The sequence below is a fragment of the Nymphaea colorata genome, chromosome 5, assembly GCF_008831285.2.
Source record: "Nymphaea colorata isolate Beijing-Zhang1983 chromosome 5, ASM883128v2, whole genome shotgun sequence".
NCBI lineage: Eukaryota > Viridiplantae > Streptophyta > Magnoliopsida > Nymphaeales > Nymphaeaceae > Nymphaea > Nymphaea colorata.
In genome coordinates this window covers 7,573,186-7,588,712 of record NC_045142.1, presented here as the reverse complement: position 1 = coordinate 7,588,712, position 15,527 = coordinate 7,573,186, and the positions used below count along the sequence as shown (strand labels likewise).

Sequence of the window (15,527 nt, the reverse complement as noted above, 5' to 3'; positions counted from 1 at the left end):
CATAAACACTAATGTTCATCCTTTCACATTAGAATCCGTGGCAGAAAGTAGGTACGTGGAGTACAACCTTTATGATTAATCCATGCGCCTCCACTCTTCATTTCCATTATAATATTTTCAGCTGGTACCCTAAAAGCTAATAATAATAATAATAATAATAATAATAATAATAATAATAATAATCAAGACTATGTAAATGAAAATTTTAAATAAAAAAAAGTTTGGAAATTAATTTTTTCCTTGCACATATTTCGAAAAGTTCAAAACTTTGCGTACCATGTCATTTGGTAAAACTCATTTTTCACGTTCCCTTGACGACATGCAATCTTAAAAATTTCTCGCCGTTTGGTTGATTTGTTCACTATTTGATGTCAAGGAAGGCTGAAGCAGGAGGCCAAAGAGATCCAATTACATGGATTTACAACAAATAATAATTTTGGTGTCAACATTAATTCTTGTTGCCTTTCAACGGGATTAGACTCAACTAAGAGGAGGTTACCAAGGGATCGTAGTGCCTTAGGTGACAAAGCGGTTCACGAACATGTATTTAAATTTTAGAGTGGTCGCTGTCACGTTCCAATACTTTCTTTCAACGAACTATAATAAGTCCTGAAGCAAACCCTAATGATCTTGTGCATATTTTAGTTTTTTTTTTTTTTTGAAAAGCATAATCTTGTAAGTAAACATTGAAGGCCTTGTCTTACAAACAGGAAAATGTAACGAAAACATACAAGTTCAATTGCCAAAGGGCAAAACGTTTCTAGAATTTTATTTCAATATTTGACCACAAATAACAAGTAAAACCTAGCTTTTACTGGTGTCTAGGCTTCCTTTAACTTGAAACTCTTTGGTAAAATTTTTTTTTTTTGAATTTTGGGTAAGTGGTTATATCTCCAGTACCCTAAAAGGAGGCCGTAATCCTTTCGATTCATAGATCTTTTTATAGTGTAAGAGAATAGTGCACTTTATTGTGACAGTAAACATGGGTGAACCTCTTTTGGAGTAGACCGTCTTGCCAGCCAATACGCTACACCCTTCGAGCAACATTTAAGAAAAAACAATTGGCTGCAGTGACACTTTTAGGTAAAATAAGAAAATACATGTTTTGATCCGAAATTACGCAATGCCCACTTCGGTCGAGAGTCGCTACAACGGCACTTCTCACGTCGTTTCACGGCGCGGATGGCAAGGCTGAAAATTTATGTAGGAACAAGGCAGAATGTGAAGTCGTAGCTTTTAGTATTCGAATAGTGGGGTCCACGGCGTCGCCCGGGGGAGTGAGTAGAGCCGCGCGCACGACGTCCTCGAGGGGAGAGGTAGGAAATGATTACGAGTGGGCACCACAAGAGGTCGCAGGTTCGAATGTATACAAATAGCGACGGGGAGAGCCTCCTCTCTCTCGCGCTAAGTCCCTCCTCCCTCTCTCCCTCGCACTCGCCATTCAAGCTCTGGGAATCGGCCTTTCTCTCTCTCTCTCTCTCTGCCGCTCTCACAGAGAGGAACAGAGGAAGAAAGAAGAGAAAAAAGGAGGAGCGGAAAGGAAGAGGGCAGTGACATCTTTTACGTAGTGGAATGAACCACTCCTCCCCTAAAAATACTCAAATGAGATTATACTATGGCCCTTAACAACGGGCCACATGTTATGGACTAAAAATGACAAAATACTCTTTTTTATTAAATGGAGCACCCTTCCCTCTACATACCACAAGGGCTTAGAATCATATATATATTTTTTACAATTACCAAAATGCCCTTACACCAAAGGGAACCTGCCTTCCCATGTTAGCGGCATAACATGGAACACATGGTCGAATACGCTATGCTCAAACATCAATGTGCAGGGAAGTGGCATATCAGCCAAATATGCATTTTTATTGGCCCTCTCCAGCCAGAGGAAGGATCTGATTCATAATTTGTCGAGAACGGGTTGATTGAACGTGAAACTATCATGCTCAAAGGGGCAGAGAATTGCTACTTGGGTGAAGATAAAGCCAAAGCCATGTCTTTATTTTGCTTAAGGCTGGGCATTGGACCGGGCCACCGGCAGGTACCTGGCTCGACTTGGGTCCGGGCCTGGGTCTTGAAAAAAGGGCACCGAGCCACCTTGATAAATTACCGGACTAGCCCAAGTAGGCTCGATAAATTCAGGTGAGCCCAATAACAGTTTTTTAATATTTAATTTATTAATTATATATATATATAATTATAATATTTTATTATAATTATAATATTTATATATTATTATATTTTGTAATTTAATCAAGCCGAGCTCGTGCCCGAGTTACGAGTGGTGACAACTGTTCTGAAAAAATCGTTTTTTAATCGTTTAAAGAGATTGGTTTGTGGGTTTTAGATGACACACCTAAAGCTCTTCAGGTTTTCAAAACATAATTTTTGAGAAAACCTGATCTTGTTGTCATCCAAACGGTGTAAACCTGTTATCATGGCAGAAAGCTGTTTTGCTTTCATAAATCTGTTTTGAAGTGTAATCCAAACACTAACACTATCTAAAATTAGGGGTGGGTATACGGTAATACCCAGCCCTCAGCCCATTGGGCCCGAAACCTGGGCCCTGGCCTGGCTCGATGGGGGGGAGGGGGAAGAAGGAGAGGGGAGGAGGTGGAGGGAAAGGGGGAAGAAGGAGAGGCGGAGGAGGTGGAGAGAAAGGGGGAAGAAGGAGAGGAGGAGGATGGGGGACGGGGGAGGAGGATGGGGGACGGGCCGGCTGGGCTGGCTCGAACCCAGCCCGGGACCTGGTTTTCCCGACCTAGATCCGGGCTCGACTGGGCCGGGTACTGGGTACCCACCGGCGGCTTGGTGCCCATGCTTATCTAAAATGCTTCGAGAGGATGAGAACGGTTCAAAGAACTTATTGGTTGCACCACCTTTAACTTATGCAACACACATACATGTACCAACTGGACTTTGGTAGACTTGGGCATCCTGTAACTTTCTTTATGTGTTCGAGTCACCAGCCAGAAGGATAAATTTACTTCAGCAGTGGAGGAAAATGGAATCCAGCCGCTGCTATTGGAGTTCACCAACCAGGCTCAGGAAATGTTGGTAGTGAGGATGAATTGCAGATTATTATAAAAGAAAAGTGTCATCAGGAATGTTATTAGGCAATGTGTCATTTTCTTTCACTTCAATCATATTTATTTACACGCAGCTATCATTATAGCTGGCAAGCTTTAGTATTCGTGTTTCAAGCGAGCAGGGGCCAAGTTAGAATTTTTTTATATTTTTTAAACTATTTTTCAAAATTTTGTAGGGTTGAAAATTTGAAATGTTTTTTTTAAAAAAAAAAAAACTTATAAGGGCCAAGTGAAAGTTTTCAAAATTAGGTTTTCTTTTATGTATCTCTAGCACCATAATGCTTACAAGATTTAAACTGTTGCACTACAAAATTAGGATGTTGATATATGCAACAAATTTTGTTCACTTGTTATTTAAAATGACGAAAAGCCGCACTTTGCAATGCTGAATCGAGCAGCGTGTGGTTGATCCACAAGCTCTTGATCCTGCATTGATCCTAAGGATGTGAATATATTAGATTTAAATCACATATCGAACTGAACCGTTTCAAAAAATTGGATATGAAAAAAATGTAATATCTGATTAAGAAATCTTATCGAATTTAGGTTTAATAAATGACATCCGATCGGATTCAAATATGCACAAATGTCCAATTGGATTCATATTCAAACACATTTAGTTTTAAATAAATATTATATATCCAATGCACTTACATTTTGAAAATGGGTCAGTTCAAAATTTGGATGCAGATTCATATATAAAACAGACACAATATTATATCCATACGACAGACATCATCATCTTGCACCTTCATTTCATTGATTACCAGAATTTGGAGATCGTTGGTTGCGAAAGTTGATTTCATCTTCACATTCATTGCTTTCCCAAATGATTAATCCCTGCTTCCTCTATAAAACCTTCAAACTTCATCCCTGGAAACATTTTCATCAACTAAACTGTCCTCACAGCAGAACTCACGTTCTACTCTAGAATCAACAGAATCAAATTCAACCAAGAAGGCCTGAGCAATAAATATTAAAAAAAAAATAGTGTATCATATATATGTCGAGTCTTCAAATAGGTTTTCTTGGTCACTATGCCGACACCATTGTCATTTTTCGAGTATGAAAAGAAATATTCTGAAGATTTCATGAATGATGTTTTGCATGCGAAGTTGTGAGTAAATTTCACATTGGAATCTAGAATGTAGCAGATTCAGACTGGAAAAGGCCGAAACCAATCCCTATCTCAAAATTTAAAAAAAAAAAGAGAGGACAATATAGAATCTAGATGGAATGAATATAAAAGAAGGAAAAAAAATCAAAATTAAATAAAAAATTACGTTTGAAAATATAAATTTTAAAATTTTAAAATACAGTCATATATACCCAGCTGTACCCATGTATCCGTATCATTGTACCTGCATATCAATACAGGTACTTGGGCAGATCAAACGTAAATGTCTGACTTAGTTCAGAATTAATCATCAAGTTCATAAAATGAAAGGCCAATTTATGGAGACATCCAAGTATGGTGCATCAGATCGAATTCTTGCCAATTTGATTTGAATCGGTTATTTCTTGATTGAATTCAATTTTAAAATTATTCATTTAGGTCTTCTTGTCCTTCCTTATGGATGATAATCAATTTGGTTTTCTTCTAGTATGAGCTTATTATATAATTAAACGGTGTTATTATTTGTCATAATTTTCAACGAAATAATATTATTGCACATATGCCACAAACTTATAAAGTTTCATTAATCATGGTGAATATTGTGAATTAATTAATTACTACTGGTTGGCATTTAAGGAATATCTTGGACATACGAAAATATGATGAGAATTTTATTCTTCATATATATTTCCCACTTCTTGCACCTCTCCTGCAGAGGCAATTACTTAATGTTTGATTGAAGGCTTTCTTTCATACAATTTGGCACATATGACAAAGTAACAGAAGTTGAAAGCCCCCAAAACAGCAAGCATCCAAAATACATTATCCATTCTCCCATGGTTAATATCATTTGGCAACCAACTAGTTGAGATCTTCACGATCTTCACCACAGCAGCACTCAGATAAAATCCAATGGCAATGATCACGGCCATCATCGCCGCCGACGAGCCCTTTAACGGTGCCGGGAACTCCTCAAAGTAGAAACTCACCTGAGCTGGAAGTTGGCACGCTTCTCCAGCACCTACCAGTGCAAAGGGAGCCACGAGCCAAAGGGCGGACATGGGTACAGTTGCATTGAACTGCTCCATGGTACCATGACTATGTGCTATACTTAGTCGCCGGGCCTCGACTAGAGCTGCCGCTACCATTCCCATGATAGTGATCAAATGGCCGGCACCAATGCGCTGGAAGAGTGTCGGCGACAACCCCAATAACTTGTGGAGAAATGGGTAGACAACACGGTCTAAGAGAGCAATGAAGACGGCTCCAGCAAGGAAGGAGAAGACCAAGAATGAACTTGCTGGAATAGAGAAATGGGAGCCCAAGCGGCGGTCCATGGTGAGGGCTTCAAGTATAGCCAAGCTACCTTGAACCCCAATGGGTAACCCGAGAAATATGTTGCTGGACCAAATTGGTAGTATTTTGATGAGCGTTTTGAGGTCTTCCACTTGTTGAGTTGTGCATAGCCTCCATGGTTTTGCTATTGATCCACCGGAATGGGTGTCTCCTTCTTCTACAAGGGCTGCTTTGTTGAGAAACCTGCATGACAGATGCCAGAAAAGAAACATTAAGCAAGAGATCAATGAGGGCAGTTTATAAATATGTGGCTTTATTGTTCTTAATGTCCACCAATCATTGGAGAAGAACACATTTTTCCCTAAGCCCACGCAGTCCTCATGGACCCATTTGCCAAAACACACACATACACATATATATATCATAAAATGCATTAGTTTACATACTAAAACATGGTTGGTTTCTATTTTGATTTAACTTTTTGGTGCATAGACAAGAGCTGAAAACTCCTTGTCTTGAAAGTCCAAGGCTGCATCAAGGCCTAGCATGGAGTCATTGCACCTCCAAGTTGGTGCAGTGCTCCAGCCCATATAACTCGGGAGCAAAAACACCCACCAAAATCCAACCGACAATGTGAGATCTTCAAGCCAGCTACCTTAAGCAGCTATGCTATATCTCTTGAAGCCTAATTTGATCTAAATTGAAACATATGTTATCCATGTTATATTTAGCCAAAAATACACATAAATAAGATTTTGTAATTTGGACCCTAACTAATTAACTTTTGCATAAACGTCTGAATGATGTGGTTTAACAAATACCACAAACAATCATGGGTTTCTGCAGGGCCTACACTAGTGTTACGTATAACTAAACAAAGTTAGTAGAACGTGATGCAACAAAGTGAAGGAAAGTGGCCTTAACTTGAACTTGGGAGTTAACAGACATGGCTCCTTCTTGGCGATCTCACTGTCGTCTTGATAAAAGTAGTCATCAAAATTTGGTGACAGCGCCACTCTCCTCTTCCGGATGGCTGCGGCGAGAACGCGAGCAATGCCAGTGAATGGACTTCCCTGAGGCCTCACATCTTGGTAGTGCCATTTGCCAATAATGAAGGTAAAAACACTAATAATATTAGCAACTAAGCAAACCCCATAACCCCAAGCCCATCCCACATTATCTTGCACATACACAACAACTGTGCTAGCCAAGAGGTTAGCAGTATAGAGTGAGAAGAAGAACCAATTAACAAAAACATCCCGACTCGCTTCATCGGCGAATTGGTTCGCCCCAAATGCGACAGTTGTAAATCTTGTGCCTCCAATCCCTACACCAACCAGAGCTAGTGAGATGTAGAGGACTGTGTACTGCAACGCCGATGGTGTTTCACATTGGTTGCTTGTTGATGCGCAAGGTAAGGGCCGAAGTGATGGCAGTATAGATGTTAGAGTCAGTGGAATAAGACCCTGTGGAGTTCAAAGAGTTCGGTCACAATTCAAATGTTCTCAAAGCAAATTGAGCTAGCTTTGACAGGCAAACGTTTCTTCTTGTAAAAGAATGCCGAAGACTTCTCTAGCAGTAGTCACCGTGCATAATTAAAAGAAGTTACCAGCATAACATATTGTTATAGATCTATTAATTTCCATGACGATCCACCTTTGAAGCCATTCTCCAAAGCCATCTTTTTTGTTCCAAGTTCTCTATATAAATCTGCCACCTTTACTTAACTAGAACAAGTCTAGCTTAAGTCAAGGGCTAATATATATCTAGACTAAATTAATGGGAACAGTTAACTTTGACAAAAAAGATAGCCTTCAGTTTGTAAAAGATAATGACTGTTTTGCACATAACTTATGACTAAAAAGTTTTAGTATGAGCGTTTTTCTGCAGAACCAGGTTGGGAGATGTAATCTTCATGTTGGACAAGATTAATTTCATCAATTGTTCAGATGTTTATTTAGCTATTGTCAAATTAAGCTTAACGCAATGCATTGTCTTGGGTGTTTTTCTGTTTTACGTGACCGTTTATATCCCAAATTTAACACCTTCGAGGAATTACTCAATCCGAATTGCTTTTCCACTTGGTCTAATAATCATAGTGAGGGACAATAATCCTATTTAGTACAGATCAGATCGATGGCTAGTATCTTCTTCTTGGTTCAAGTTGACTGGTAGAAGCAATTTTCTCTTTACCGGGCAAAAACCTAGCATTTTAATGCTCAAAATTTACTTCTATCATATTCACTTTACTAGGACCGAAACCAACTAGTGGCGAAGCCTAAATTTTTTGGCTAAAGGGTACTACTAATTAAAAAAAAAATAGAACTCCAATATAATTGAGAGGCACCAAGGTGCAATTCCAGAACCACCTCCCAACATGTTGCACTTAGTGGCAGAGCCAGAGAAATTTTCTAGAGAGGCATTGATTCACAGGTTTTCATACCTAAAGGGGCACTTACTTGTATAAACAAGTAAATATCCAACGATCTTAATGTAATGAAAGAAAATTGAGAAGCTGGGGTGGGCAACTGCCCACACCAGCCTATATGTGGCTGGTTCCACTGCCACACATATCAATTCCATAACAAACAATCTTATAAGCTTACTGAAGTGTAAACAACCAAATTTTGTGAAAATGGATGAGCAACTATCCACACATGCCCACATACGACTCAAACCCTCTTCAAATTTTGGTCAAGCAGTTGTGGATGCTTTGTCAAGAATGCGCTAAAATCATGAGGGAAGATTAGAAGACCAAGGCTGGCTACTTGATGCCACATGATAAGAGTCTTATGCAAGCTATAAGAAATTCAGAGGAGGCCCGTCTTTACAAGGAAGGAAGTTTGAGAGGCATCACATCAGATCTACATAGCAAAATGAATCATGAATTCCTTGGACTGGAGCTTTGCACACTCAAAGATGAGAAGTAACCTCCTATATATGGGCATCAGAAGGAAAAGATCTATAATGTCGAATGGCTTCTTCCTGAAGGTGATCAAAATGCATCCTCTTATTCAAGCACCGGCCAACGTTCACTAATCAAAGAACATGATTCGTACCACAAAGGAAAAAAAGGTAATAATTGAGTATGTGATGCTTCAGTAGCTGTTACAAGAGAAGGTTTTCGAGCTGACAACGAAACTGTGACAGATTCCCTGCAAGCTTCTATTTTACGTGTTAGAGACACACATTTTCAAAGCAATGTGTGATCTCTTTCATACGGGCAAGCGTAAAAAGAGAGTAAATAAAGCCCCTTTTTAGCTTATTCTTATCCTTAAGGTAAAGTTTGATTGGCGCTCGTTGGTCCTACTACACGATGGACAATACTGAAAAATAAAATAAAGAGGATGGATTAAAAAGACATTTCAAACGTCAACAGGGTGTTCAACGCATAGGGCCGGCCTGACCCGGCTCGGCCCGATAAAGAGTAGGCGCAAGCCACATCCCGTGACTGCAGTTTGGAACCTATCCGGCTGGATTGATATTTTTAAATATAAAATAATGCATAAATATAATTAATAATAATAATTTTTTTAATTAAATATAAGTTATTTATTACCAGTACATCCGTAATGTGTCAGGGCAGCGGCGAAGCTAGAATTTTTTTTTGTTAAGAGGCACTTGAATCACCTAACCGCGAGCTCAGCTACTAGCCTCAAACATTTTTTTTTCTTGGGTATTTTTTTTTTCGTTTTAAAAGGGCGTTTTTGTCGATCTTTCTCAAAAAAGATAATCATTCAGTTTCTAACTTTGTCCTGTTAGAGGGTTTTTCATTGTCTGTTTTACTTATATATATAAGAAGAGGCATGAGTACAGAAAGCCATGACAACCGGTGAGCAAGGGAAAAGGAGACATCGATGTCACAACAAGAAGCCATGAGAGCAGGTGATTGCAATTACATGCATGTTTCCATCTCATATGTCCGCCATTGACAAGTTAAGTTAACCAACTATTTGTGTGTTTTGAAAGTGATTGGGTGTTGGTGGCTGGAACCTGTTTGCTTCATAAAATAGTTCCATATGAAATGTACAGTTTCCCTGTCAAGAGGGTGAGAAAGTCACTTCCTGCTCCTTCTTACCTACACCACCCCAACCTCCATGAAACCAAACCAGATCCAACTCTTGTTTGCTGATTCCAAACATATCTAACCAAACCCAGACATATTTCAAAGTCTGCCCACATTGGCCGTTATTGGCAGATAGATATGCATCGATTCCTTCGTAAAAAATTAACTTGAGATTTTAACTCTATGGTCGATAGAGGTCAATGTTTACCGCCCCGTATGCATTGGTTTCCTTGGTTCAAGTAATACGAGAACAAAGCTGAGATTTACTACAGTAATTGGAATTACGTATCGTACATATATGTCGATAAAGACTGGCTGGTATATTTGCCAAACAATAGTAAGAGTTCTCTATTTACTTTGATATTTTCCATTACAAATTAACATATTTGTGTGATTATTCCTTTCTAGTTCTAGTTAGCCATTACTCCCCATGTGCAACACCCAATTATGAGAAATGTAATCCTGACTTTGAGGGCTGTTATAAGAACTCTTCTAACTTAAGCCAAGTGATAATTTTGACATTGGACTTTCAGGGGTCATTTGACTGCCTTGAATTTTGATTTTATGATTAAAATTCCAAAAACAAAATTCCACCTCAAACTGGAATTGGAATGAAAACTCCAGTTCTATTTTGAAAATGTTGTGTTAATAAAAAAAAGAATTAAAATTTTAGAATTGATGAAAACCACTATGACGTGTCATAAAGAGAGATGAAAAATTCTAAATTTCTGTAATCTTAATCCCACCCTCAAAGGTAGAATCACAACTCCAAAGATCAAACCTATAATTCTGGAATCAAAATTTTGAGAATTTTAATTTTAGAATTCCACAATTCTGGCCTTATCAAACACTCCATTAAGTCAGTTCATCAATCTTAAAGCAGCAAAGACATTTGTGATGGTGCGGCGCAGCACGGGAACAACTAATAATCTTATGCCATAATCATTTATCCAACTCTTAATACCATCAGAAGAGCTGAACATGGGAGACACACCTCCAGAGCTATGCTACGACCATTTAAGAGAGAAAGAGAGACTCAGAGTGTGTGTGTGTGTGTGTGTGTAAGAGAGATAGAATAGGCTAACCATGAAGGAAATGAGTGAAGATATCAGGATAACCATGAAGGCCCCGAGGAAGGAATCTGAGATGATGGCACCAACAACAGGCGTAATGTTGGTTGATCCATTAAATACGTTCAAGATCTGCGCTGCAGCGATCCGATCAACATTGAATTGTTGGATGAGGTAGACGATGAGGTTTGCAAATGAACCATTCACTGCAAGCCCCAGCATCGCACTGCTTCCTGCTTCCACCAACACAGTTACACAGCCACATGTATATGCTTAATTATATTTTATACATGCATGTTGCAAGCATTGATCAACGAACTGATCTACTGCCTGAGAACAAGGAAGATGGGAGGTGAACTCACCCATGATGAAGGGGAAGGTGATCCACCCACCCTTTTTCCGGCCGGACTGCGAACCGCCATTACCGGGAGGCTCGAGGAAAAGCGAGTCAGGGCCCGCTTCGGAGAAATCGGGCTGCGCGGTCGTCATTTTTTCAAGTGCTGATCACAGCGCGCAACTCATGAAGGAGCAGGATGACTGGTGACATCTATATATATGACTGGTGACATGCATAGATTTATGAGAATTTCCCATTTGCGGCCTGCCTTTTACATAGTTTCAAAAAAAAAAAAAAGTCGAATACTCACATTCCAATCCGAAAGCAGTATCATCAAAATGAGTCTGAATCTAAGAATAAAATTATTGCTACTCTCTCTCTCTCTCTCTCTCTCTCTCTCTATATATATATATATATATATATATATATATATATATATATATTCGTTGGCCCTCTTACAGGGATGAGGGAAACTACAAGGGCGCTCTGTCATGCAGAAGAGTTTGGTGGGCCGATTAAGGATGTCAACGGATTAGATTTGAATTAGATATAACCTTAACTATATAAACTTCTTTCAATATTCACATATTCAGGCTCAAATACAAACAAATAAATATCATAGTCGAATCTAAATTAAAAAAATTCGGTTTCATAATCTGAATCCTTTTTTGACATTTACATCTGAATTTGAACCGAATATGACGGGTTTTCAAGATGTAAGAGCATTGGATATATGATATTTAATTAAAACTAAATGTGATTCAAAATTGAATACGATCTGATCAGACGTTAATTTTTTTTTCCATATATGATTTTTCAAATGGTTTGATTGGATACTTGATTCAACGTGAATATATTGACATTCTTAAAACCCATGCATGATCAGAAGCAAATGGTGGAATGGTGACATTCAATAAAAGATAACCAAAATTTTTGGCATCTAATAATGTCTTAGTTCAGTAGGGAACCATTTTAGAGCATTATGGTGTTATAGTGACCATAACATCAGGGGCAGGCAAGGGTCATGGTATTCCTTTCAAATTTTAAGAAAAGAAAATTTTAAAGTTATAATTTTGAAAATTTTCATTTGGCTCCTGTAAGATTTTAAAAAACTCATTTTCGACGCCTATACACATTTTGAGAAATAGCTGACAAACAAATTTCTAGCAACGGTACATGCCCGTAAATAAATATGATTGAAGTAGAAGAAAATGACATATTACCTAATGATACTACGGACATTCTTGTTTTACAATAATCTGCAATTCATCCTCACCACCAACCTTTCCCGAGTTTGGTTGGTGAACAATGGCAGCCGCAGGATTTAGACAAATTCCATTTTCCTCCACAGCTGAAGTAAAATTTCAGTCTGGCCCCTCGAACACATGAAGAACATACTGAATCTGGTTATACTCGGTTTATATTTGTTGGTTATGTCACCAGAGTGCGGGGTGCGAGTGCGGGCGCCCAAGCAGCACATCCTAAAAAATTTAGGTGCGGCAGTGAGGTCAGGGTATTTTATTATTGTTATTATTTTAAATTTTATATATATATATATATATATATCAAAATAAACATGTATATATTATTATTACAATTTAGTTATTAATGTATATAACATACTTGACTAATTGTATTGCACAGGAAAATATCGGAACAACATATATTATATAAGTAATTTAGTAATATAACATTCAAACTGGGCTCGAATATGAGTTGGAGCCGCACCATGTCTTGTGCGCACCTGACTCGATGCGACTCGGGTGTGGCAATAAAATAGAAGAGTTCAGTGACTTAGTTTGTTGGTGCATTTGGGTGCAAAATGATCTAAGTGTGAGAAAAGCCCTATAAGAACAAATATGGAAAATTAGAGAAAATACTTAAAATTCCAAAAAGCAGACTATTTCATTTTCAGGAATTGTTAAAAAGCTCCAAAGTCCCTTTGGTACATGTGTGTTGCATAAGTTAGGGTGGTGCAACCAACATGTTCTTTGAGCACATTCTTGTCCTCTAGGAGCATGTAGAAGCACTTTAGGTAGTGTTTAGATGACACTCTAAAACAAATTTTTTTGGCAAGTCAGCCTTTTGCCTTCAAAACAGTTTTTTTTTTTTAAGTGTTTGCATGACACCAAAATCAGGCTTTTTCAAAAACTATTTTTGTAAAAACCTGGTTTTCAAAAGGCATGAGAGATTCTCCATCCCTTTCACCCCCAAAGTCTTGACTTGTGTGGGCATTTAGAAGCAATGGCCGATCCAAATGTGATCTGGTGTGGGCAATTGCCGGCACTCGTCTTATATATATATATATATATATATATTAATGTCCCTTCAAGCATGAAAGTTTTAGATTAGTGCTCCTCCAATCAAAATCTGCTCCGCCACGGTTTAGATGCAGGAACAATGTGTATCATCAACTAGGTATCATCCCGCTCTATATGGCCCACGAGCATCGGTCCCATAGGTGGCTTTCACTTTATCTCCACCCAACTAGCTATGCATTGCCCTTTAAGCGTGGTCGCTTCATCTTTAATCAACCGGTATGCCAATTCCATAGACATCGATGTTTGCAGCAGTGCTTAATCAATCATGCGTTTTTATGTTCTGCGGTTAACATGGGCAGCTATGTTCCCACCTTTTATCATAAGGGTATTTTGGTAATTTTGAAAATTTCTAAGATTATACTTTTGCCCTTGTAGAAAAGTCGGGGTTTTTCATTTAACACAAAAGGGTATTTTGGTCATTTTGGTCCATAACATTTAACCTCCAAATGAGTTTTTTTATTATTATTATTTTTTTAAAGTGAGTGGTTCCTTCCATTGCCCTGCGAGTCTCCTTGAAATCCCAAGTCCCTTTAAGAAGTGGACTGCCTTACTGCTTAATACGCTGCAACTTCACGAGGTAACCTTTTTTGACCATGATTCATGTCAATCCAAAAAAAGTTGGGAGATCAACCCAAGCATGGACAGGGCCATCAATATTTAAACAAAAAAAAAATCATAAAATATCAATATGAAAATAAACATTTTTGGGGTCAGTGTGGGCAGTTGCCCACACAATGCCATACTGCCTCCGCCCGTCAACAGAAGTACATAAGTGCATGGGACAGAAAAATTCCAGCCATTCAAACGACGACAGGTTTTAAAGCATGGAAAGTAATTCGTTTATGCTAGTTCAATTAAATCTCTGTCAAAATTTCACATCAAGCCGACTCAAGTCGGCCGGAAAGATCCCTTCATCAACCGTCCAAATCAACCATGATCCCAAGAAGCACATAACAAAGAAGGCGATCTTCTATAAACAGAAAAAAAGGAACCCTAGAGGCTAGAAAAACCACCGTATTCATGGTGGCAACATCCTATAACACAGAATATCGCCTCAAGGGGCATAGCGTAGCTGGTTGAGCTAGGGGCCTGTATTAAGGCAGGTCTCTAGTTCGATTCCCGTGGGCGTTATGTTCCTGTGTCTTAAGGCGGTAGGGCGCGACATCTAAGCTGAAGGATGCACCGTTGCTATCGCTGACACCGACGCAGCTCAGGACCCCGGAGGCAGGGGGAATGGGGGGGCCTTCGGGCTTTTTTCGGGCGGTGGGATTAATACCTCTTGCTCACCCGAACACAGAATATAAAGTTATAAACCCATCAAATTCTATACAGCCGCTAGCGTCTACTAAAATGAACACACGAGGTGACGCTCTGCAACGACGTCGAGTTGCGTGCCCAGGGCACACGGTGCATGCACAAATACACGCCAAAAGAAACAAAGAAAAAAAAAAAGGAGGTTGGGGTATTTTTAAAATTTTCATAAAGAAATGTATATTTTAAATTTTTAACTTTTTATATTTTCATTTTTTATTCTTTTTAAAAACTTTTTTATACCCAATAAAAGTATTTTGATCATTTCATACTCATGTGCACTAAATTAACATTTCAAGGAGTAAGCTCTCTGGCTCACACCCGAGTGAGTTCATTCATTTTTTTTGTCTTTTTCTTCTCAAATTTTGATATACATTTCCATTTTATCGGCATTTTTTTCTTTTTGTCTCCTTCCTCAGTTGGTGGTTGTTGGCTAGCAATGTCCGACAATCACTTGCCTTTGTTAGTTGCATAATTATTCCACCACCTCTATCTCTCTCTCTCCCCCAAGTGAGTTCTTTGAGCACATTCTTGTCCTCAAGAAGCATCTAGAAGCATTTTAGGTGGTGTTTAGATGACAGTCTAAAACAATTTTTTCAAGCAAGTCACTCTTTTTCCTTCAAAACTTATGTTGCGCGCATGAGGCATAACACCCTCAAGGGCATCCCTTTTACCCTCAAAGTATTGACTTGTGTGGGCATCTAGACGCAATGGCAGAGCCAAACGTGATCTGGTGTGGGCAATTGCCCTCACTGCCTCAAAAAAACTTTTATTTTTATATTGCTGTCTCCAAATATTTGTCTATTTGTGTATATTAATGTCCCTTCAAGCATGGAAGTTTTGGATTAATGCTCCTCCAACCAATGTGTAACATCAATTAGGTATCACATCCCGCTCTATATGGCCCAGGAGCA

General features: G+C 38.7%; 1 protein-coding gene across 1 annotated transcript; it reads right to left on the bottom strand.

Moving 5' to 3' along the window:
* Nucleotides 1-4,907: 4,907 nt before the first annotated feature.
* Nucleotides 4,908-11,176, bottom strand: LOC116254807 (protein NRT1/ PTR FAMILY 2.6-like). Its single transcript, XM_031630390.2, has 4 exons — nt 11,007-11,176; nt 10,660-10,877; nt 6,433-6,974; nt 4,908-5,751 (listed from the first exon to the last, which is right to left on the bottom strand). Exons 1-4 carry the CDS (start codon nt 11,131-11,133, stop codon nt 4,938-4,940), a joined length of 1,701 nt encoding a protein of 566 aa, XP_031486250.1. The 5' UTR covers nt 11,134-11,176; the 3' UTR covers nt 4,908-4,937.
* Nucleotides 11,177-15,527: the final 4,351 nt, after the last annotated feature.

Bases quoted from the DNA above. Each gene is read 5' to 3' on its own strand.
- LOC116254807 (XM_031630390.2), bottom strand. From the start codon at position 11,133: ATGACGACCGCGCAGCCCGATTTCTCCGAAGCGGGCCCTGACTCGCTT. The intron at 6,975-10,659 runs GTTAGCCTATTC...TGAACTCCACAG, and splicing joins CTTCACTCATTTCCTTCATG to GGTCTTATTCCACTGACTCT. The intron at 5,752-6,432 runs GTTAAGGCCACT...TCTGTCATGCAG, and splicing joins CTGTTAACTCCCAAGTTCAA to GTTTCTCAACAAAGCAGCCC.